Source organism: Pyrgilauda ruficollis, unplaced genomic scaffold, assembly GCF_017590135.1.
Source record: "Pyrgilauda ruficollis isolate IOZ18807 unplaced genomic scaffold, ASM1759013v1 scaffold2, whole genome shotgun sequence".
NCBI classification, from domain to species: domain Eukaryota; kingdom Metazoa; phylum Chordata; class Aves; order Passeriformes; family Passeridae; genus Pyrgilauda; species Pyrgilauda ruficollis.
The window spans coordinates 3,653,262-3,677,213 of record NW_024519206.1 but is presented as its reverse complement, the minus strand read 5'-3'; the positions used below and the strand labels follow the sequence as shown (position 1 = coordinate 3,677,213).

At 40.2% G+C, this 23,952-nt stretch overlaps 1 protein-coding gene across 2 annotated transcripts in view; it reads left to right on the top strand.

Annotated features, from left to right (window-relative positions):
- The first annotated feature begins 16,333 nt into the window (after positions 1–16,333).
- The window catches only part of SLC25A13 (solute carrier family 25 member 13), a 98,271-nt gene continuing 90,652 nt past the window's right edge, over positions 16,334–23,952 (top strand). Inside the window, exons 1-2 of one of the 2 annotated variants that reach the window (XM_041466699.1) lie at positions 20,983–21,092; positions 22,202–22,390. In XM_041466699.1, the coding sequence (XP_041322633.1) occupies positions 22,364–22,390 (27 nt within the window). In that variant the 5' untranslated portion in view covers positions 20,983–21,092; positions 22,202–22,363. Of the gene's footprint in view, positions 16,413–20,982; positions 21,093–22,201; positions 22,391–23,952 lie in introns of those variants that run through there. The other variant, XM_041466700.1, reaches the window with a different exon arrangement.

The following is a 23,952-nucleotide window of genomic DNA, read 5'->3' as shown; positions in this document are numbered from 1 at the left end:
TGTCGCACTAGCCCTCCCAAAATTCTGGTCTGAGGCATTTCAGTAATGTGAACAGCTATTAGGACCAGGATTAGACCTCTCAGGCACTTGAGATGAAAAATGTCTCATAAGGGAATTTTGCTCATGGTGTGTAAAATCTTTCTGTAACATATATGGCAAGATATGATATTTATACCACATCATCTTTCCTTCATTTGTCATAGCATAACTTTCATTTTTTGTAGTTATTTATCATAATATATGAGGATTTTCTAACTGTCTGAAATGACCTAGTTCCGAAGTGACAGGATTTTCCACACCTTGCCAGCAGGAAGATATCAATAAAACCAAGCAGTTGGATTGAGGTTTATGTTGTTTTCTATAAGCTAACACTGACCAAAAAGGTCTCCACTAGCTCCTGTTTCCAGCTTTCTATAGGAAAGGAGATGCTGGTTTATTCAGGACATCTACTTTCTTTACCAGAAGAATCCTCTGTTACACATAAATTAGTCTGTATAAATACAAAGTTTGAGAAAGTTACTCCCAAAATGCTGGTGCCTGACAGCCATGCAGCCAGTGGGTGCAAAGATGTATATAGCACTGCCATTTTTCATAGAGGGAACAAAGGGACACGCTAAGTTACCACGTTCCTTCTTTGTTGATATTGGACACTTATTCTGGACAAAGTGATCCAGAGGAAGATAAATAAAAAGACTTTGATTTTTCAAAATAGTGACTTTGAATTGGCCGGAAAAGAAAAATAAAGAAAGCCAGTACCATGTTACCACATGCCAGGAGACAGTGGTAAGTTTTTATTTTTATAGCACATTCTGGAAAACATCAGGGAAGGAAAAAAAAATATCACAGAATCACATAATTATAATTCTCTATATTAGGAATTAAAATGCATTTTCGTATCATTTCTCTTATGTTACCCTTTAGGAGCTTTTGCACATTTTAGATAATTAACAATATTAACAATTAAAGAGATTAATAACAAAAGAAATATAAAATATGTTTGCATTTCAATGGCAGGAGAATATCAAAATAAATCTGTCTCAGTTTCTGAGCTTACACCTTCAAAAGTGGTCTTTGATGTTTCTGTTGGCTGGTAGTGGGCCTCTGGATGCATGGGAAGCTCCCTCTGTGTCTGATTGCAGGACTGGGACTTCATGTGGTAGGTCTTTGAATGTTCACCACTTTACACAGAAAAGGCTCTGGTCTACTGGTTACCACAGTGTAACCAATGCAGGTCTAGAAAAAGAGAAAATGGAAGAACTGCATAATTTTCATCCTCATGTCCAAAATAGTAAACCCATTAAGATGACAGCTGTATAATATACCTTTTGTTAGTATCCAGTGGAAGTGGTTTCTGTGCTTTTGTGGAAACCTTCATTCTTTCTTTTGAAGTTTATAAAAAGCTTTGTCATTTCTATACAGAGATCCAATCCTGAATGACCTCTGTGACCTCAGTGCACACATACATGGGTTCTTCTGGCCACAGTGGAGACCATTCTGCCATTGCCTGCAAGTTTTGATGTTGTAAGAAAATAATTTTTTGGGTCTGGCTACCTGAACCAGGCTGACATTTCACAGAGCTGAGCACCTTTGAAAATGGAGTGCTCCTTATAAATAGGAGAAAGCAGAAACTGAGGCTTCTTGAGGCCAGGGAGGCAATGAGCCAAACTGCACAGACATATGGCAACAGGCAATCATCTGGTGTGATGATAGAAGGGCAAAAAGTGTCCCTGAAAAGGGCACATCACAACAGTTCCTCATTACTGAACACAGCTATTAGCCACCAATTTATAATTTCATGGAATTAAGCCTCTTTTATATCACTGTAAAGGTTATTCTTAGACAGCAGAGAGTTCCCTGCTTGTATCAAACAAGGCAGCTCTGACATCAGAAGAAATACAACCATATTTTCCAATGCTGAGGCTGTAGTCTCAGCTACAGCTGAGACATCCCTGTCTCATCAGCATGGTCAAACCCAACATGGATTGAATAAAAACTGTGACCAAAGGGCCAGACGCTCCACAGGAATTATTTTGGAGTGATTTTCAAAGACAAAGAAAACAACAAGCAGACCTCTAATATTTTTTTGCAAGGTCTAAATTTTAATTTCTAAATTAAATTTGTAATATTGCCTTCGATAGAAACAACTAAATACCTGCTTTAAATCCTGCTGATGGATCATAATGCATTTAACACAGCCAATCTCTGTAGTCACTGATTCTAACATAAAATGAATAAACAATACCACCAATAACAAAGAACGGCTGAAGACCTAGACTGGAGTTCCCAAACGCTGGAAACCCATGAGCTTTAGGAAAAAGTGGAACCAAAGAGAACAGAAAGTTAAAAGCTCTTTTGAAGTAATACAAATGTTTGTAATCAAACTCAAAACTAAAGAGGTAAGTATCTGATGAACAAAGCATTCAAAAGAAGGGAAAAATTATGAAGCAGTACAAAAAGAGAGCTTATTTCAGGATGTATGCACAGCAATAGAGACTTTCCATCTCAGGCAATATAGCATTCTTATTACTCAAAAGTAGTCATTCTTTCAAAGCATAATAAAAATTACCCAGAGAATACAATTCTAAGTTACTAAAACCCCAAAACTTAAAAAAAAAAAGAAAAAGCAAAATTATCTTTTCTTGGCTCCAGCAGCATTTTCTAAAATTCAAACACAATTCGTGGACTCAATATAGTTTTATTCTAGTAAATGTAATAGAATGGGATTCTTAGTATTCATAACAAAAAATAATAATCTGTTGGGTCTTGAGTACCTTAATGCAGCAGCATTTTGTAGTGGTGTCTTCAAAAATGTAATTATGTGCAGTGGAAAAGGACATCTCTTTTTGTAGTTTTAGACTTATTGCCTTTCAATTTCTTTGAAAGTCAGTCTGCTCTTGAATTTTTGTGAGAGCCAAGACTACTAAACTAATTTTTTTTTTCTGGGACAATCCATTTCTTACAACACAAATATCACCTTCTTCACGAAGCAAAAAGCTTCAGTTGTTTTCAGTATCCCCTCAGATTCTTCTGCTTTCTGCCCTTCAGCCCTTTAACTTTTGCTTGCTTTTGCTTGATCAATGTTTTGAGATCAACTTGATGGAAATCAAATATGATATCCACCATCAGATACCCACTAAATGCAACTGTGTCAGAAATGCCATCATTGTTTACTGCTATAATTCCATTACATAATAAGGACTATTAGCTGCTTTTATTCTTAATAACATGCCATGCTGTTTGCTTCTGCTTTCTGTTTTCTCCCTGGTGACTGATGTGTATCATAGGATACCGAAAGCAGTCTAAAGAGTGCATGGTATGAGTTAAAAGGAGCAGGTACCCTTTCACAACAATTTTGTGCTTTTCTTTTAAGCTGACAGAGTGTGAGCCTGTATGTACAAAGTGGAACTATCAGCACTTCGAAACACATTCCTCCTGCTTATGCTCACTACTTTGTCCCGCAGACACTAAGAGTCAAGTACATAAACTTCTGAAGAGATTTCCTCACCATTCCCTGTATGCACAAATTATTATCAGTTTCCAAGGCAAAATGTTGACATTTATATCACCTGAATCCATTCTAGCTGGACTAGAGAAAACAGTGAGAAACTGAGCAGGGTGAAAACAGCTTAAATACCCTTTGCTATGTTCACAGTTTAAGATTTACAGAAGACAGTTTTTAGACAAGCAGACATGATCCTATGTATGAATTTGTTCATGTTCAAATCCTATGTAGATTTGTTTAAGCGAAGTTCACAGCAAATAATCAGAGAGATGCTAGAGTTCATGGTTATTCAATTGAGGAGACAACTTTGCCAATTGCTTTCTGAATCAGCTGTGACTTCGGGGGAATGACTAAAAATGTAAATGAAGAAGGGGACACCTCTGTGACTGCATTCCATAGACAGTGGTCAACTGGCATAACTGCCAGAACATACAACGTGGGCAAATATCAGCTTTACCTAAAGCTATAGACTACATACAGAGTTTGGATCAATGGATCATTTTTCCTTTAGAGTCTTCTCCACTTCAGCAAATAATGCTGTTGACCTCAGAAGGATTTTCACTCATGTGATTCAAGAGTATTAGATCTACTCTGGAGAATGTGATTAGTTTCTTTAACTAAGTCTGGCTCTGGGTTTCCTTAGTTGAAATCTGAATTCTAAGCCATGGTTTATGCTGTCATATACCCTTGGCAGAAATTGCCTGCCTGGGGCCTTAAGGAAAATACACATCACAAAACTGTCCCAGTGAGTAAACATGTTTGTGACCTGAATCTACTTTTGCTTTCTAAAGGCTAGTTTGAGAGAGCTGCAAAACCTCAGACTCCCCTGGTTCATTCACTGCAATTGTTGCTCATAGTTGTGGTTGTTTTCCTTCAGACACTCGCTCTCCTTTTCCTGCTTCATGGCCTGTTTTGCACAGTTCACTTGCTCAGGCAATGGAAATAACTTCCCTTGGAAAACAACACCGAAGCTTAAAAATGTCATAACAGTGCAGAAAGGATTGAAAAAAACTTTAATAAGAAAATGACAAGTTTTCAGGAATATTCTTCAGCTTGAAAAGTGGTCCTTTACAAAATGGGATACACTGAAGACAAACTGAATTTCTCAGAACTACCAATACATCTCTGTAATGGAAAATTATTTTTTGTATTTGCTTTGATTCAATGAGAAATAGGATTTACAGTTAATGACAACTTTAGAATAAAACTAGAGCATTGTTATGGTTTGTTTCTTGAGAAGTAGTGAGCATTAAGAATTTAGAATAAATTAATCTGTAATTTAAAAAATCAAACCTTTCAGTTCAGCCTTTGGTTTATTCTTAGCCTAACTTTGTTCTTCAACAGCAGAAGCCTTTAACTAGTTTTTTATTGTGCATCTATCAAAAACCTTTTCCCTCAACTTCCAGCTAACCCAGCATGACTACTGCAGCCTGAAGTCAGAATTTCTTCCAGGCATCAGATGAAAGCAATCATATGTACGTAACTTCCACTCTGAAGAACTGTAAGAATACACTGCAGCACATAAAACCTTCACTTTCCATTAAAAATGAATGGTGCATATAGTCAATGCAATCTATTATTTTTTACTTATTCAGCAAAAGAACTGTGCAAACCTAAAGGTGGGATCTGTGATCTTTATTAACACTAACTTCCAAATTCGGGAGTGCACCACACTCTTCCATAAAACATTATGTTTAAGGGTACTGATCATCATGAGGCACAAAATCCCTTATTTCATGCCTCATGATGGTCAGAAAATTATTAAGAAACAATGCATTTCTACAGAACACTGCCAAAACATGACTGTTGAAATAATATCTGCAATTTGTAAGATTTTCTTATTAAAGCTGGGAATCCTAACTTTAACATCAAAAGCTGTATTTAAGTAAATGCCTTTATTTTCTTCAGTAGTGTAGAATTGTTATTTCTTTTGTATTTGCAAATATAAATTTGTAACCCACTTTCACCCTACATCTGCAATTAGTTCCAAATTAAAGAATAGCTACAGGAGTAAAATTGGGTACTAGCTGAAGCAAAAGACAACAAAGAAATCAGTGGTTTGTATAAATCCCACTTCTAGTTGGAATGCTTTCTGCTGTTACATGATTATTTCTACAACAGTGTCAAAAAGCATTTTCCTCCAGAAACTTTAGTTCTGTCTTGCCAAAGTAAATATTCTTAATCTGTTGTAATTTTCTGTCATTCTTTAAGGACTAACATACCTCTGTTTGAGGCTTTACAGTGTCTGATCAATGATTGTTTCAAGAAATATCAAGAGTTTCTATATATATTCTGTACAGTCATTTACCTTTCTAGAAGACTGAACATACAAAGCATTTTAATTCTGACAAAAAATAGTGCATTTAATCTGAGCTATTTTTTTATAACCTGCCATTTTCTTCAAAGCAAGTTGAATCTCTCATCTAGTACTTCAATACAACAAGCAATCAGTTATTTTTCTGATGTTCTACTATTTCTAACTGTAGCTACTTATATTCTATGTCTCAAAAAAGAAAAGAATGCAATAAAGAAAAAAGTGAGATTACACAAATAACTTATTCATCATACAATTAGAAAAAATATATAAAGTTTTTCCAGCATTTTCTATTAAAAGGTTTTTCATTTGCCTACAGATAACCCATCACATTGGGCCATAATATTCCATGGAGCTGGTTGGCTCACAGTAACTTTTTTTGAAAGTCTGAGCAAAACTGATGCTGTCATTCTGAAGAACAAGATGCAAAGTATGTGTTTTCAATGCTGAACCTCTTTTCAGATAGCTGGCTGTGGCATTCACCCTATTCTGGAATAGACGGATGAAAACCAATAGAGAGCTAATAATTGTATTAGGGATGTGCCTTTTTATTACTGCGTGCCAATAAAATGATCTAATTTGGACAAAATAGAAACTTTGGAAAATTTGGAAATACGTCTACAGATTCACAGTAATGGTTTGCTCAGGGCTAGTACTGAAATTCTTTAAATATTTGTTTTACATTGAGTCAGCAACTGAAGGATGTTGGCTCCCCACATTTCCATAGAAAGGCTACTCTTTGATGTTGTTGGATAATGCAATACTTTAGATCCAAACTACAATTAGGGAATTTCTTTTCAGCTTCACTGCACAAGAGAGGATAAAATGGCTCAATTAATGCACAAGAGAAACAAGTCAGAAATGATGTGCCGGGTTACAGAAGCAGAGTTTGAGGCAAGAAAACAGGCAGAGGAAGAGGAGCCATTGAAAAGTCTTAAACACAACGGCAAAGGACTTCAAGCAGTGGGCTAGGAAAGGAAAACTAGTGAACTGAAAAAGAATGAGGTTGCAAGTACCCAGATTAGAAAAAAAGCCAGACTGAGCAAGGCTGCCCGGTGGCGGATAGAATGAAAGGGGGATCATGAAGAGAAAGAATATTGGCCAGATAAGGAGGTTCATGAGTAGCTGTTGAGGAAAGACCAGGATATTTTCTGCACCACAGCATAATGAGTTAGGAATAAATAAAATCAGCAGACACCAAACAACTGAGATGCACCAGCATTTCTGCAGATATTTCTGATGCTTTCACTGTCTGTCATGTACCCAAGTGCAAGTCACACTGTGTGAAAATTTGTTCAAAGTCCCTGCTGGAATGCCAGTTCCTGCCCCTGAAACTTGCAGAACCACACATGGTGGCTTCTCTAGGGTAGTACCTCCTGACTCTATTGAGGGAAAAAGCCAAAAAAACAGCTTTGGAATAACATTCCAACTGTTTCACCATTTTTCATGTATCTGACAGAGAGAAGTTAGGATTTCTCTTTAGGTGTCACAGGTTACAAAAAAAACCTGACTAGGCATTTCAGGATCACTTACAAAAGCTGAATGCAGGTTAGTTAAGCAAAGAGAACCCGAGGTACTGACCTCTGAAAAGTTGGCAGGAGCTTTTGGAATCACCTTCTGATATGCAGCAAGTAGTTGACGAGTAATGATTAACAGATTCCATATATCAACTTTAGACCATGTAGCTGTGGTCAGAATAAATGGTTCATGTTAATGATTTACACAAGCATTTCAAACTCCCTGGCACCAAAGTGAGTATCTTTGATTTTAGTAGCAAGAATATAGAAGATCTGCCTGAAAGGAATCTGAAAGCTCAGCTACAGTGATACTTGACCTAAGCATCTAAAGCTTCTCCCTGAAACAGAAAGTGGTATCTTAGATGCTTAGGCTGAGCTTGTTTCTCCATAATCACTCATAGAATGATTTTCCTCCAGAGGAAAAGCTCTGACTGGGACCAAGACTCTCAAAAGGTATGATTTGCTAAGTTTCACTAAAAATGTGTCAATGCAAAATTAGGTAGACACTTCCACGAAAACTGATCAGAACTCACCTCGTCAGCTCCTACCCAAAAATGTACTTAACAACAGGCTCTGCAACAGGCACTGCAAGTCAGCAAACTCAGGCCTTCCAGAATTTAAAGGACACATGCTCTGGAGCTGAAAGTCATTTCTACTCATGCCCAAGTTTTGCAGTATATGGATCTCCTACTTGATATCAAGTACAACAAGAAAATACAGAAAAGGCTGTAGTTAGTTTTCTTAGCTTTAAAAAGCAGATAAACCAAGACCAAACTCTCCACTATACCTAGGGACATACTTGGGAACCAAAAGATTGGCAGAGTGGGAGATAAGTATTGCATTTTGCAATCGCCCAGAGTCAAGAAGTCTGACAGATGTGTCTCGTCCACTATAAGAGTTGCTGCTGCAAAATGCTATTCTACATGAATTTCCAAACAATATAACAATACTAACAGGCTCCTTTAGGCATCTCTTAAAGACACAATTCCCCCAATAAGCCATAATATGAAGCAGTCATCAAAACTCTTCTGAAGTTCCAAATGCTTTTTAGATTGAACTTCTGCGTGGATCTCACAAAGCCCAGTTTCAAACAGGCAAAAGGAAAGTGAGTGGATTCCCGCTAAAAAAAGTGCCAGTCCCTAGTGGAAGAACAACCAACCTGTACACGTTCAGCGCTGGTTATCACCTTAGCATCTGATTTGTGGCTGAGGATTCAAGAAGGGTAAAGAAATCTTGGGAGTAAAAAATGCATGTATTTTCTCAGTAAATACACCTTACTTATTTGACTTATCTGGCTGAAATCTAGTAATGAGTCTCACAGTGATTGCACATGCTCTGCACTGACAGGGATATTCTAGAAAAAGAGGAAAATACATAGGCCTTGAGTACATTTTATGACTATTTCTCTGATGCTGCTGCAGAAGGCTAAGGTAATGGATTCCCTCACCAGGTGATGAACATTTCAGTGATGTGCACTTTAAGTCACTCTGTACTAATATAAACAAGAAAGCAGTTCATGACAAAGTGTTTCTCCTCACCACAGCAGAGATGAACAATTTTTTCCCCTTTTCAGGTTTTCCTTTCTCTCCCTGGAAAAGGACACTTTGCTGACTCATATGTGATTAGCTCTGTTGCTGTAGTAGAAGCAGTGGAAAAAGAGAAAAAAGATGAATCCTTTTCTGCCTCATACAGCTCTATCCACCCACAAAATCTAACAGAGGATAAATTCTAATCCCAGATGGGAATTTTCCTACTGATTTCAGCAAGCATATCAGGGGATTTTCTGTATCTGTTGTTTAAATCTTGCTAACTACAGAAACAGTGGACTAAACAACTAAAACATCTGCCTCAGTTAAACTTTTAGGAACTTACTTGAAAGCCCTGAAAATCTCCTTCTGATATGTAAAGTGTGGACATCTGGCTAGAAAAGCTCCGAGACACAAAACCACAAAAGCTGCACAACTCATTTTTACTGAGTCACCACTGATCACACAACTCATCCTGAGAAACACCTTGCCTACTTAATGAAACCGCAGATGAAGATGGTTCCTTCCCACCCCACCAAGGCTGGCTCCAACCAAACTGAAAACAACAGCAAACAAAATTAAAAGAGAGGACAGAAACTATCTACCAAGAAAGCAGCTACGTGAGCAGAGCAGCAACCTAGAAAGTCTGATCTCCTGTGGATTCTTCTGGAAGAAGAATCTTAAAGAGATAAGTAGCTGAGCTGATGTCTTCCCCTGCAGTTGGGCTTTCCTAGTGCCTCTTTTGGTAGGGATTATTTGATATTAAAGAGATTAAGCTACAGCACAGTCAGTTCTTCAGTGGAAGCAAGAAGAAATCTTTATTCTTTATCAGGTTGCTGTGGAGGAATATAATTCCTCTGAGAGTGCTACTGTTTTCTTAGGCCTGGTTGAAACTGGATGCCAGCTGACTTTTGACCAGATGCATACAAAAGCACTGTGACCTGCATTTCTTGGTAATGAAATTAAAAACAAGAACTCCAAATAATTAGAAGTTACCATCTTCCCTAGGTAAACACACTTGCTATCAGTGGTTCCAATCTTGTAAGTAATTAAAAACCTTTTGAACTTTTGCCTCAATCCATCTCGTTTTAACAAAACAAATACCAGAAGCTGGCATACGCTGATAACAGGGAGCTGTAAATACCAAGGTAGGTGATAGTCTTCAACTTTAAGCAAAGCACTGAAACTAATAAAAAAGCTCCACTTGGCTTTAAAGGACTTTGAGCCAGAACATCTTTCTTCAGATTGTGGAAAAAGACTAGCTCACAGTGGGTCCTTTGGAAATGTGCATTAATACTTAATAAATGTTTTATCTCAATGGAAAATAAAAAAAAACTATGGGTTTTTGCTGGAGATTGAAAGAAAACATTGAGTTTCAAGATGACCAAATGTTTGTATTTTCAAATATGTAAGTTTTTTGAAGCTAAGAGAAACTCAGTGCTTCATACAAAACTCTGCAGAGGTTCTGTTACTTTCTGCAAAGTCTTGGCTAATCAAAATCTAGCTGACCTCTTGCACACAATGTAAGTTCAGCATACGCAGATATTTGTATGAAAATTTTAAAGGCCCACAAATGTTGTTAAATGATGCCTAGTCTATTCTGTGAGTAAAGTCTGATTGAAGTAGTGTGTCTATTCAATGGATTTAGAAACAGATGTCAACCTATCTTGTTAAGGATAATACTTTATATTTTAGGTATTTTGGTGACTAAGGTTAGCTTCATAAATAGCAAATTATTATAATGTGTTAAAAATCTGATCTGCTTTTGCTTTTTATTTTGCAGTGATTGACAGATATATTATAATTTTTCCCTCTTCATAAATGCTTCAGTATTGAGATGATCTAATCCCTCTTTCGGTATTTTAACTTGGAGTTGCAATTTAGTTTAGGTAATAAATAAAACTGCAGAAAAAAGAAGGTAATTTACCTCTTGATAAGCCTCCATCTTGTTAGCATCCATCTGTGAATAATGGCTAGTGAGTGTGGCACTGGATGGATTTGGTCTATGGTGAAACAATTCTGATGGTATTGTTAGGAGCTGCCATCTGCACTTATGCAAATTTTTACTGTCTAGAATAACAATGATTTAATGCAGCAGAACAGTTCAGCACTTGACATGCAAGCACAACTGTTACTGGGCTTTATTTTTTTTATATCCCTCTTTAAAAAAAAAAAAAAACCAAGAAAAATATAGATAACTCCTATATCTGTAATATAATTTACATTCAGTACTTAGCTTATAAAATGTGATACTATTAGTACATGGTATAATAAATATTCTAAGCATACACAACTTGCACTAGGTGATAAAATATTCTGAGCATGTCCTAAAATGATTCTCTCATCAGAGATGGCTTGTTACCTCCACCATCAGCAGATACTGATAATTAATCAACTGAAATGAATCTTTACAGAATAAACAAATCTGTTATACATGAAGGATGATTATGTTCTTTTGGCTGTGAAGATTTTTCATAACTTATTCATGCCAATGATGTGCCTGAGTTATGAAGTATTTTTCACTTATGAAATAAATATAGCATCTTTCGTTTGTCCTATATCCCCTCTATCTTTTGGGCTTTACCAATGTAAATCAGCACAAATCTACCACCTACGCTGATTTACACCAAGAGAAGAATTAACCCCTTACTCATCAGCAGCAGTGTTTCTTTAGTTATTTCAGATGCATTTCTAAACCATAGCTTTGGTAAAGCACTTTCAGCTGTTTCATTTTTACAGCAATGTGAGTGTAAATACCATTATCAGCTGTAAGACAGAATCATAGCTTCTCCTTCCAACTTTGTGAATGCCACCCTCCTGGTAGACGTGACACACACTGGTAGATAATGTTGCATTTTGAGATGGGAAAGCTGTGAAAATATGGTACCATTTGTATGGATTTTAAAATTAATTATTCATACTTCAACATGCTGCTTTTATATTTACTTTTCCTTGAACTATTTAAATGACCAGTTTGTTTTTTCATTGGCAGAAACACTGATAGACAATGAATTCTAGACATGCATGTAAAAGTACTTGAAAATCTTGTTTTAAGAAAGGGAATAAGACCATGTTTGACTGACCTTCTCAAAAATCACAAATAAACAACAGGGTTTAAATTAAGAATATGTGTGACTTAAAAGTACAACAGAAAAAAAAAGAAACATTGACAATCATTAGACAATGTTATAAAATAAGCAGAAAAACAGCAAATACATTTGAGGAAATCGTGATCTGCAGTGAATAGCCTTCAAACAGAAGAATTGTGAATGATTCATTCAGAGTGAGTCATATTTTATTAGAGAAATTCTCAGGGTTAGGCCTACTGTGCAAGCACAAATTCTTGGCAAAGAGTCACTAAAACTGATGTGCTAACTCACATCAGCCAAACATCCTTTATTAAGAACAAAACAAAATAAAAAAAATCCACAGAGGGAACAAAAAATCCACACCAAACCCTTGACCTAAGGAAGGGAATACTGCTTTGTGTCTTTCCTTAAGACTTCACTGAAGGAGAGAGGTCAATAAAGAGTTTGAAGAAACACAATGTGCTCAGGAAAAGCTTGTGTTCATTTCATTTTAGCATTCAGCTCTTTCCCACTAGGATTGAGGCCCCTTGGTTTTTTGGACTATCAGCTGTACTTGTAGGAAGATGTACTTGGTGCAGTTTTGTGGTAAGTTAGCACACAAACAAATATCCATGTTGCCGAACATACGATATAACACAGAAGGAGACATTTGGAAGACAGTTTCTATGTTGTGAGGCAGAGAGAAGGTATACTGAGGAAAACAGCTCAGTAGTTTGGATAGCAAAACATATTTGAGGGCCTTGGGTCAGTCTTTGCTTTATCTCAGCTATTCACCAAGATAGTTATCAATTCAGGTCTGTACAGACTGATTATTCCAGATCCAGTCCTCTCCAGACCTTCCCAGATGCTCTCAAACCTTTCTAGATCCAAAAACATCTTTATTTGCCTTTAAGCTACATACTGCAATGCCTACATTTTGGGCATCTGTCTGCCCATACAAAATCCAGAACACTGTAAGAAAAATCATAGAAACAGTTTGCTGAACTTGTAAAGTAGTACTAGAAAGAGTAATGAATAAGATTCAAAACAGCCAGCACAGTGAGCTCTGCCTTACACTGTCAATAGGTAAATGTTAGTTCTTTATCAGTCGTTTAGCAAGTCTAAAAAATCATGAGCCCCAGGCTGTTGGTCTCTCCAGGGTAATCGTTAATAAGCTCAGCAAAGATCAGATGTGTCTCTCGAGGTACATTGCCCTGCTATACAACACCCTCATTGTCAAAACATCAAGTAGTGAATCAGCTCTCATTCTGTCTTCTACATGAAAACTATCAAAGCCTAATTTTTCACCTCAAGGACATTGTCCAGATACTTGGTTGTGACTTCTCTTGGAAACAAGCTGCAGCCCTTTCTGCAAAACCCATCCCCATGCATAGAAACAAATTCAAGATGCCCTATCAGAAGAGGGCACAGGAAGGAGCTAACCCTAGGCTGTTTCTCATTGTAGAAGGAAGGCTTGAAATCACTGTGTGCTCTGTTTTGTATTACATGTAAAACACAGAAAAGAAAAAAAACATTTGCTGGAGACACACAATGTCCTGACTTCTCTAAATAATATTTGTAAGCTTTGTAATGAAAACTGACTCACAACTGCACCCTCCTCTTATTGCATTCTACCATATAAAAGAGTCATGTTTCTCTCCAGTCCAGCTGATCTTGGATTCTCTTCTCACAATGACATGTCTTCACTAGAAAGAATGAAAAATGTTCCTCCTCTCTTCCCCAGAGCAGTCTAAGGCTTTGTGGTTAAAGCATACTGAAATAAGCATGACACGTGGGCCTGAATCTAACCTCAATCAACAGAGGACTTTGAAAACAAGTTAATTATATGGCCAAGGAGAGTGCTGTAATCCACTACAGTCATATTGCTTATCATCTAAAACATTAACATTATTAGCCTTCACTTCCTTTTCTATGAAGATAAGGAACTTGGGCCTGTATGTGCATGTTGGTCATCATCAGAGACCTGTGAGGCCAAACTCAGGTTTTCCTGCAAGCGATGCAGTGACCTTCCAGTCTTGTCAGGGCCCAGGTAGTGCTGAAGGTATACTCAGACCTTGAGGTGCCTGGAGCTCTTGAAGGATGGGAAATGAAGCAGATTTAGACAAAATAAAGGGCATTTTTTGAAACACTGGAACAGGTTGCCCAGAGAGGTGGTAGATGCCCCATCCCTGGAAATATTCAAGACCAGTAGATGCGTAGATGGGTAGATTTCCCATCCAACCTGATCTCGAATAAACTGAGTAAACTGGTCTGATTGAAGACATCCCTATTCACTGCAGATGACTGGGACTAGATGACCTTCAGAGATCCCTTCCAAAGCAAACCATTCCATGATTCCATGATTCTAAGTGTTAAAAGAGGTCAGGTGCTGTTTCATTTAGGGAGCAGTTGAAAAAGGCTTTCCAGGATCATCCTTTTTCACTCACCTCTCTGAATTTCACCACCAGTCTACCTGAAACATAGGCACTTTTTTGAGTTGTGCTTTTCCTTGGCAATTAGCTCAAGACCATGTATCAGTATAACATGAGAATTCTAGTAATTTTCTTAGCAGTCTTAAATTGAAAAAAAAAATGTTATTGAAGCCTGTTTTCATAATAGGACTGATTTTCAAGATCACATTTAAATATCCTGACTTATGAATATACACAGAACATAGTATTTGTATTATAAGACAATTGTTATGCTATTTTCTCTACATAATTTTACTCTTCTTAGTGGTATCATTAAAATAATCGAAGATTGTTTTCTATTGTTTATAAATGGACTGCTATTATCTATTCATTTATGACAAGGTGACAGTATTTACTTATCTAGTTTGCAGATAAGCACTACATAGTTTGTTTTTTGTGTTTGTTTGAAAAAGTGGGGTTGGAGGAAAGCTTCAAGTCTTCTTTGATCTAACTGCTATTTTCTAGGTCAGGGAGATGCAGCAAGAAGAGAAGGGTTGTGCTGAGACAGAACAGCTGAGCTCATGCAATGGGCACACATATGTGGAACAAGCAGAAAAGGAAGAGAATCCAGCAAGTGGGAGGTTTTTATGAGAAACTGTGACTAGGAGACTGCTGAGAAAGGGAGGGGGGGGGGGGGGGGGGGTGTATGTCTGCTGCTGGGCCCCACAGGTGATGGGAGAAACTTCCAAGGGGCACAGGGGAGACTACAGTTTGCCCAAACATATGTTTATGAATCTTTACAATTTCTCTAAGATGAAGAGAAATCACCTTCACCTTCTCTAAGGTGAATATGCATTTAGGAATCCTTATCATTCCTCTGCTGTCTCTCTCTAGGACAACTAATAGCAATCAAAGAGTTAATTGTTTTTGGTTTGTAATGCAGTAGTTGTCTCCGAGATCCTTTGTCTTTTTAGCATCTTTACACAACTCAGTTTAAGGGAAAGTGCTGAAATATCTACCTCAAAGCTATGACTAACTTGATACATCATTATTAACTCGAAAACTTGCCCTGGAGCTGTTCTTGCAAGCAACCTTTTAGTTACATGCACGTGGCAAGCTCCCTGCCTCCACTGCCAATCCCAGTCTATCCTAAAATCCCCCCAGAAGCGCCGGACGAGCCAGAGCGGGCACTGGCAGCCTGACGATAGCCCCGGAGGCAGGCACAGGCCGGCATCCCCAGCGGTGCACTGCCGGACATGCCCGGGCAGGCTGTCCTAGGCAGTGTGCGAGCCGCCCGTGAGGCTCAGCGTGCCACACTTGTGGTCGTCTTGGGTACAGCCCTGGACTGCGGCGGGGCTGCTTGTGTGTCACCTTCATGCTGACTTAGAAACTAGCACGGCATTGACAAAATTTGGTTTGAAGGCACAGCTCGTTCTTGGGACATCCCAGAATGATGGCTGGGGATGCGGCAACTGGATGAAACATCCCTCGAACAGCAGCTTGTCTTGAGGGGAAGAAAGCAGCGCTGGGCAGGACAGAAGAGTTTGATGTGAAGGTGTTGGCATCCTTCCGCTGCTCGCCCCGCTGTCCTCCGAACGCGCCCGGGCATCCCCCGGGGTCAGAGCGCGAGTCACCAGCCGGTGACACGGTCACCGTCCCCAGCGGGCGGAGAGGCTGCAGGGCCCCAAGAGCTCGGAGTGCCCGTGCGCCCGCTGGGCCAGCAGCCGTGGCCGCGGAGCAGCCAGGAGGGCAAGCGGGCCCTTCACAGGGATGAGGCGGTGCTCGCCCCGCAACGCCGGCGTTCCGCCCGAGGCCGCATCTCCCGCCGCCTCGCCCGGCGCCCAGCGCGGAGCCCGCAGGGCCGGTCCGGACCGTGCCGGGCGATCACGGGGCCGCGGCGGGGCCGGGCGGGGGCGGCGCCCCATCCTCGCCTGTGCGAGCGAGCGGTGACGGCCGGCGCTGGCGGGCTGGTGCGCAGGCGGGGAAGCTGCGTGCCGCGGTCGGAAGGGAGGGGAGCGGAGGAAGGGAAGGGACGGGAAGGGGTGGCCGCGCCGGGCACAGCATGGCTGCCAAGGTAAGGCACCGCCGCCGGCGGGCGGGCGGGCGGGGGGGGGCGGCGGGGGAGGGGCCGCGGCGGGGCGCTTGCCGGGTTTGACCTCGGGCCTGTCCTTGAGGAAACCCGAGGTGGCGCCTCCTCCTCCTCCTCGCGGCTCGGCGGCCGCTCGCCGGCGGCCCCGGGGAGCGGGAGGTGGGCAGCGGGCGGCCCCCGGCCGGCGGGGCTGTGTGCCAGCGCGGCGAGCATCCGCAGCTGCCCGCGCCGGGAGCAGCGGGCCTGAGCTCCCCTTGCAATGCATCATCGGCGTGAATGACACTGCACGGCGCCTCCCGCGGCCGGGGCCGGGGCCGGGGCCGGGGCCGGGGCCGATGTCGGTGCCGGTGTCGATGCCGGTGTCGCTGTCGGCGCCGGAATCGCTCTCCCCGGCGAGGCCCCGCGCTGCCCCCCGGGCACCCATGCCCTGGCCCGGCCCCGGCTCCGCCAAGCGCATTCGGGCCCAGTAGTGCCTCAGTGAGAGCCCCTTGTGCCGCTCGTTACACAGTGTACAGATGCATACAGATACACGTCCGCACGTGTGGCACATGCGGACACACGCAGCTGCAGGGACGGGAGGATGCAGCGGGTTCTCGGGACGGCCACTGGCCGCTCCCGGAGTGGGCACAGATGTTGGCCCTGCCCTGCTTGCAGGCCTTAGCACGGTAGTCCCTTCCTGCTTTTTCTCCCATTTTCTCCATGTACTTTTTTTTAACCTTCTGTTTTCACATCTGGCTATCATTTCCAATTATTTTTACTTTTCAGTGCTGTCCTGTCAGGTGGATACCTGCTATTTAGGCTTTTTTACTGATCAGAAGGATAAACAAATTAAAATACGTAATTTAATCAACTAGTAATATATTCCCATACCAGAAAAGAAATTAGCCATTAGCTGGATCAAGGCCATATCTAAAGGGAGATAAAATTAGATGTAGTGTTGGTGTTTCAAAACTTACTACTTTCATTAGGTTTCATATTTGAATACTGACACTTCAAAAAGAAATTATTCCATGTCCTTTTACTGAAGTCAGTGATGAAACTTATATTGAGGAAAAATCAGGAAACAAATCTTCCCCAAACAGCTCAAAGCATGGCTCAGTGTGGCCAGAGTTGTGTGCTCCTTTATTTCAGCTAGGATATGATAGTTGCTTTGGTCAGCACCTTTCTCAGTAAGAATGTAGGTTATCTGAACTGCATGCTCTTTTAGTGGATTGAGCAATATTTGATTCCTCATTGCTAGTGTATATAAAACAGTCATCCTAAATCTTGTGTTCGCTATTTGTGAATCTCAGCTGACCTATCTAGCCTTTTTAAAAATTTTTGATTGCCCACTGGTCCATACACACAAGTTACATCTTACCAAACTATTGGTGTTCAAAGACTTAAAAGTCTTCTATTCTCTGGGTTTTTGAACCTTTTACTTATTTTCTCTTCTCCAAGCAGTGGTTTGTAATCTGCAATCCATTTTAACCTATGCTAGTCACATATACTTAAAAAACTTTATGTGTAGTTAGTGTTTATCTATTTGGGTAGACGCGTGTGCTCCATGCTACACATTTGCATGGTCTCCTTCTTCCTTAAGCTAGATTTCTTACACAGTTCAGATCCCTAAAATCTACACAAGCATAAGGAAAAGGAAAGGCTCAGCACTTTGAGAGACACGTAATTGAATATTGTATATGTCAGGTTACATCAGGCTTGGCAGAGAGATACCCAATAAAAAGAATAATGGCTTAATTGTCATGTCATAAGCATTCCTGGTGCATTGCAAGGCAGAGATACAGCTCTGTACCCCAGGGTGTACAGTCCTCACATAGCTTCCAAGGAAGGCTTCTGGTTTGTAAGCCTAAACACATTCTGAGAGACTTACATTAAAAACAAACAACTAAACAAACAAACTAGAACTGTGAGCAGCTAGAATGGATTAATTACATTACCTTGTGAGACTTCAAGGGAGTTTTTTTCTTTGTCAGTTGAAACAGTTAAATACAGGTAAATTTCTATTTATGCTGAGGTCAGTAGCAAAATGTAAGTTGCATTTTGTACTTTGAGGGTAACATCCAAGCTTAGGTTTTGCAAGCACACATATGAATAACTTTGCCACAGAAAGAGCTTCTGGGCCTGAAGTTATTCACATGTGCTTGCAGGCACGGGCCTTGATTTGTGTTCTAACTTCCTCACTGATGCATCTCAGTAATGTTTACCTTTTTCACCTCAGCCAAACAATGGACTGGTGAGTTAAATGCTTTTTCTAAAATTTCTTTAGTACTTTTTCCTTGCCAGTATCCTGCATGACCGCTTCTTTTAATTTTTTAATTATACCCTTTTAGGCATATGAGTCTTTGGGGTTGAATGTAATTGGTCTTTGCTTGCAAGATTTCAAATGTTGACATATTAAGCAAACGCAGTCTCTCAAAAGGAAAACCCAAGTGGGGTACTGTTAAGGCTGCATAGTTAAGCACTCAGGTATCAAGAAATGGACACTACAGCCCCATTTAATTTCCTTCATTGTATATAGCTCAATGTTTGCAACTTACACAGCATTTTAAACAATGTATGTTACGCATCAGTGTCTTTTCTTAAACTTTGAAAACATTTTCTGAAATTGTTTTGGGAAAACTTCACTATAAATTATATTCACACAAATTTCCACTAAAAACCAGAGGTGAGATTTTCCAGTAGATTTTTACCCCATTGGTAATTAAATTACCATCCCAGGTACTGGCTTCTTTTTCTGCATTGTGCAAAAGAAGAGGCTATGTGGAACATCTTTATGGTAATGCAGGTACAAAGCACTAATGCTTTACGTAGTGTGTCCTGCTTATTTCTTAATTTTGAGTGTTTAACGATGCAATCACAATGTTGTTTTTCTGCCCTTTAGCCAGATAGTTCTAAAGACAATTTACATAGTCTAGCTAATGCCCCTTGCTGTTCACCTGGTGTGTATTTTACAGCAAAATTAAATGTTTGTGTTGAGTGGATGTCAGTTACCCTTGATCCCTATTCTGCTATGAGTTCTGGGCGTAGCTGTTGTCTCATGCATGTGCAAAGTGTGACTTGCTGCCTTTTTAAAGTTCTACTGCTTGGTAAAATATAAACATATTTTCAGTGGGAGGTCCTAAGGTATGTCTCAATGAGGCTTCTTTCTGTAGTTGATTTTGCCTTTGCTACTATGCTACTTTGTCTGTTCAACTTAAGGTCAGGAATTGGTATTTGTAATGGGAGCTAGTATATATAATATTTTTAAACTTTATATTTCATGACCACTAAGCTACATTCAAAACAGTTAAAAAATGCATTAATGAAAATTCCGAACTCAAATAATTTTGATAGAGAAACTGAAGCATAGTAAACTGTAAAAACAGTGGCTTAGCATGGAAGGACGTGAACACCATTAAACTTTACCTCTGCTGTGGATAGCATGTGGATAGAATAAACTTCTGTAATTGAACAGTGTAATAATGATACAGGAGTTGATTTTTAAATACTGCAGAATATCTCTGTTTCTAATGTAATTGTTTTTTTGTGTGTCGTGTGTAAACTTTTATCCATTGGGCACGTACTGGTTGCCCATGCTACTCAGAATGTATAAGTTACTTTAAAATTATTGTCTTATGAACAAAGTGAACCCAGACATCGCATGCTAAAAAGGCTAATTGTAAAATGACTGTTCAAGTGAAGGCATGAACCTTACATCAGTACCCGATGGGACTTGCTTGCATGCTTAATTTTAAGTGCATGTGTAAATCTTTCTAAGACTGTCATAACCACATCAATAATGTAACAAGAGATTTGTTGCTGACTTATGTGACAATATTTGGGATAGTTGTAATGCAAGGTAAAGAAAATTGGTTATGCAATTTTCATGTATTTAACTTTTTTTTTTAATTCTCTTTTCTCTTGTGTTTTTCTGGAACTGTTTATTATGGAAGCTGTATCAGTGGAGCTAAATGTTGTTTCTGGTTACTGCCACTTCTACCTTTAAAATCCTAAATCCCGTCACACCAAAAATAGTTAGTCCCCAGGCAGAGGCTCCTTATATGTCTTGGTGTTACTACAGTCAGACATCTCACACTGAACACCCTAATCCTGCAAGATGCATCACCTCAGCTGTACTAACTGGAGTTCTGTGAGGGTTGACACCACTGGCCCTGCCTCTACAAACCTTTTTATCTGCAGAAGCGATCCAGTGCGTGCCCAGGATGATGTGAATTAGTGAGGTTTGGGTAAGCAGCGATTCAAATGCAGGCGCAGTGGCAATGCAGTTCTAAATAAACATGATTGCAAACAACGTCAAAACTATTAGATGCTGACACAACCATGCCACTTTGGTTATTTTGCTGCCATGCACACCTAGTGTGTCCCTTTGTGCATCATACAGCTCCATTTTGCCTATTTGTTCAGCTCCTTCTTCCGTGCTCGTTTTCCTGTGCTAGCAGTAGCATGGAGTGTGCCTGGGAACAGATAAAATTCACTCTTCTTGCCTTCAATCGTGCCATTCTTCCCTTCCTCCAGCAAAATGGAAGAGAAGAATTGCATTGCATTGGACATGGATTTGGTGGGCCCTCAGAAAAGAAGAGGTGAGGGATTCTGGCATCCTGATGGGCTCCTGTGTCCATGAAAGGAGAGGAGTCCATTGTGGACAGGCTCCAGCCACTCAGTGAGGTCAGTTGTGGAGAGAAAAGTGGTTGGTGAGTAAGGAGAGAGCAATCTGTTTCCCTGAAGCACCACTGAGTTTATGTACTATAGATTTAATAGTGTTATGGCACTTAATGGTACCACGGTAATTTTTTGGATGTGATAGCACTATGTAATATCCACATGGAAAGTCCTGTTGCTAATCAGTACAGGTCCAGCAGTGCTTGCTCATGCGTAGTTATATTTTGGATCTGTGCAGAAATATGTAAATTCATATGTGTATCATAAGACTCTTCTTTCCACTTTCCCCTCAGAAAAAAAAAAGAAGTATTTATGCTGTTTATGACTTATTACTGCATCTTGATTTCTTAAGAGACCAGAATTTGCTTGATAGAGGGACATTGAATTTGTATGAGCGCTGATAACTTCAGACCTTTTCTAAGTACAAAGCAGCATGACTGATGACTGCAGCTGAAACAGAGGAGAAACCAAGTCATTTACTCCACTGTCCTGCCTGTCATAGTTTATGTGTTTGGTTTCTTTTGCTGCATAAATCTTTGTTTATGATGCGTACCTCCAGGAGAACTGGTTGAGTCCCAGTCTCACAAGACTCACAGCATGCAACAGGGCCCACTGGCACTGGGAAGAATAATCCCAGGAAAGACACTCATGGAGCAATTCTGCCGTGGAAAAATTCCATACAGCTCTCTGCTGCAGTGGACGCTGAGATACCCTAAAAAGAAGCTTTATTACAGTGGGGTTTTTGTCTCAGTTGAGTTTACCTGTGTCTTTGTACTACTATTTCCTCTCTGACCCCACCTTTTCTTATCAGAGCAAGGTGGGGGCAAGAGGAGGTGGTGGAAGAGTTTGCTTTATGTCTTCAATATGTTAGGTACTGATGGCATTGCATGTTGCAACTGCCAGTGGTCTTGGCAAGTTTTTGGAACTTGGTCCTTTCCGTTATGGTATCCCTGTAAGAGGAATTGCAGGGTGACTTTGCTTCATGTATAGCCTAGGAGAGGGCTACTGGATCCAGCAGTTATGTGTATACCTTGTCTTTTGTGATGCCTACTGAAAAGTATTTAAAGTTATCTGGATTTTATCACACCGGGAAATAATCTACTCTTTCTATGCAGCTTTGTGTCACAGGAGGTTAGAGGAGCTCTTCGATGTGTGCCTCAAACCACATGTTAAAGGCACTCCTCCTGGAGCTGTAATGTAAACAAGCTTACAGCCCTGAATGATAACAATGTGTCTTCTGACCAGCTTGTTTAGGCCAATATCTATTTTATTTGTCTATGTTGTCCAAGGAGTATGACAAGGAGGTATGTGATACTGTATATCCTGGAAGATGGAATGAATGTGCTGCTGAATTTTAGCTTAATTTTTGCTTTTGATCTATGGAATTGCCTCTGCTTTGGCTGTAGAATGGCTTTACCATACTGAATAGAGCCTGTGTGTTTGTATGGTGCCAAACCTAAACTTGCATAAGGCCTCTAGGCACTACTTGACTCTGCTAATCATGCTGTTTTGCTTTAGCTACAGCATAATCTTCAGTAACTGATGTTTTATGGTGCTAGATAACTATGGCTAGTAAAACGTAAGGTTGCATGTTTTCTGATGCATTCTCTTTCTGGAAAGTATCTGTATCTCAGTTATTTGCAGAGAGACAAAAAGGTCATTATAAAAATACTCTATATTCAATTGCTTTGGAATAAAGCAATTTCAACTGAAGCTGTGTTAAAACACTTAAAGGAACACTGTAAATGCAGTTTTTAAAATAATGTCATGCTATTTACAAGATCTTAGAAACAGGCAATTGCAATTATATTCTTTACTAAAAATGTTACTTGACCTGAACAAAATCCAGTGTGTTAAAGAATGAAATTGCTCACAAGGAATGGGTTGTTGGCATTTTTCTTTTCCTCTGAAGAGGAAAAAAGAAACATTTGAGAGAGAGAGTGGCAAAGTGACTGCATGTACACCAAACTGTGTGCATTTAGAGAAGAAACACAAGAAATGCAGCTTGTTGCAGGACTAATCACATTCCTCTTGTTGGATACATGTGAGATCCCTAAACATCAGCTGCTGGATTCATATATTCATGGTGTCTTGCATGCCTAGGTAGCCTGCCAGAAGTGTTTTTGTGCTGACCGATATGGTCACTCTTCCAGTCTCCTTGAAGATCTGCCTTACACTCTGGCCATGTGAAAACCAATTTAGAAAAAGATTTTTTTTTTTTTTTTTGCTGTTCTTTAGACTGGCATCTCCATGCCTAACTTTTTTATCCATTTGACTTTGGAATTAAGAAACCTACCAGAGGTGTCAGGAATCGGTACCAAAACAGCCAGTGTGCTCACTAGGGATCATCTAAGGTAGCCAGTGGGATATGAAAGAATAGGGATGAAGAAAAGGGAAGTCCCTGGAGGATCTTTAAAACAGAGGTTTCAACCTCTGTTTCAGGCAGGGCCATTGCACTGTGTTGTTATAATGCAACACAAGGACTGGGGGCAAGAGGTGTGGGCCAGAACCTGATTCAGTTGCTAGCCATTATCGTACCCAGCTGAGAGGGGGGAAGATTTGGATTCTCTGTTGCCAGCAGTGTTGATGCATTTTGCATGAACGATGCCTCCAGCTGCCACAGCTTCGGAGGGTTGCAGCCTGGTGCTCACTGCCAATGTGCATTAGACGTGTTGCATGTGTGGTTGCTAGGCTCGTGGTCAGTGTGTCTGAAATGTCTGTACATGCTCAAATCAGGGCTGCGACAGTTCTGGATGTGCACCTTGACGAGACTTCTGGAATCCTAAAACCTTAAATTGCATGTGACTTTCTGCTTGTACAAATGGAATGGTTTTTGCATCATGCTGTGTTTAGAGGTAGTGGAACA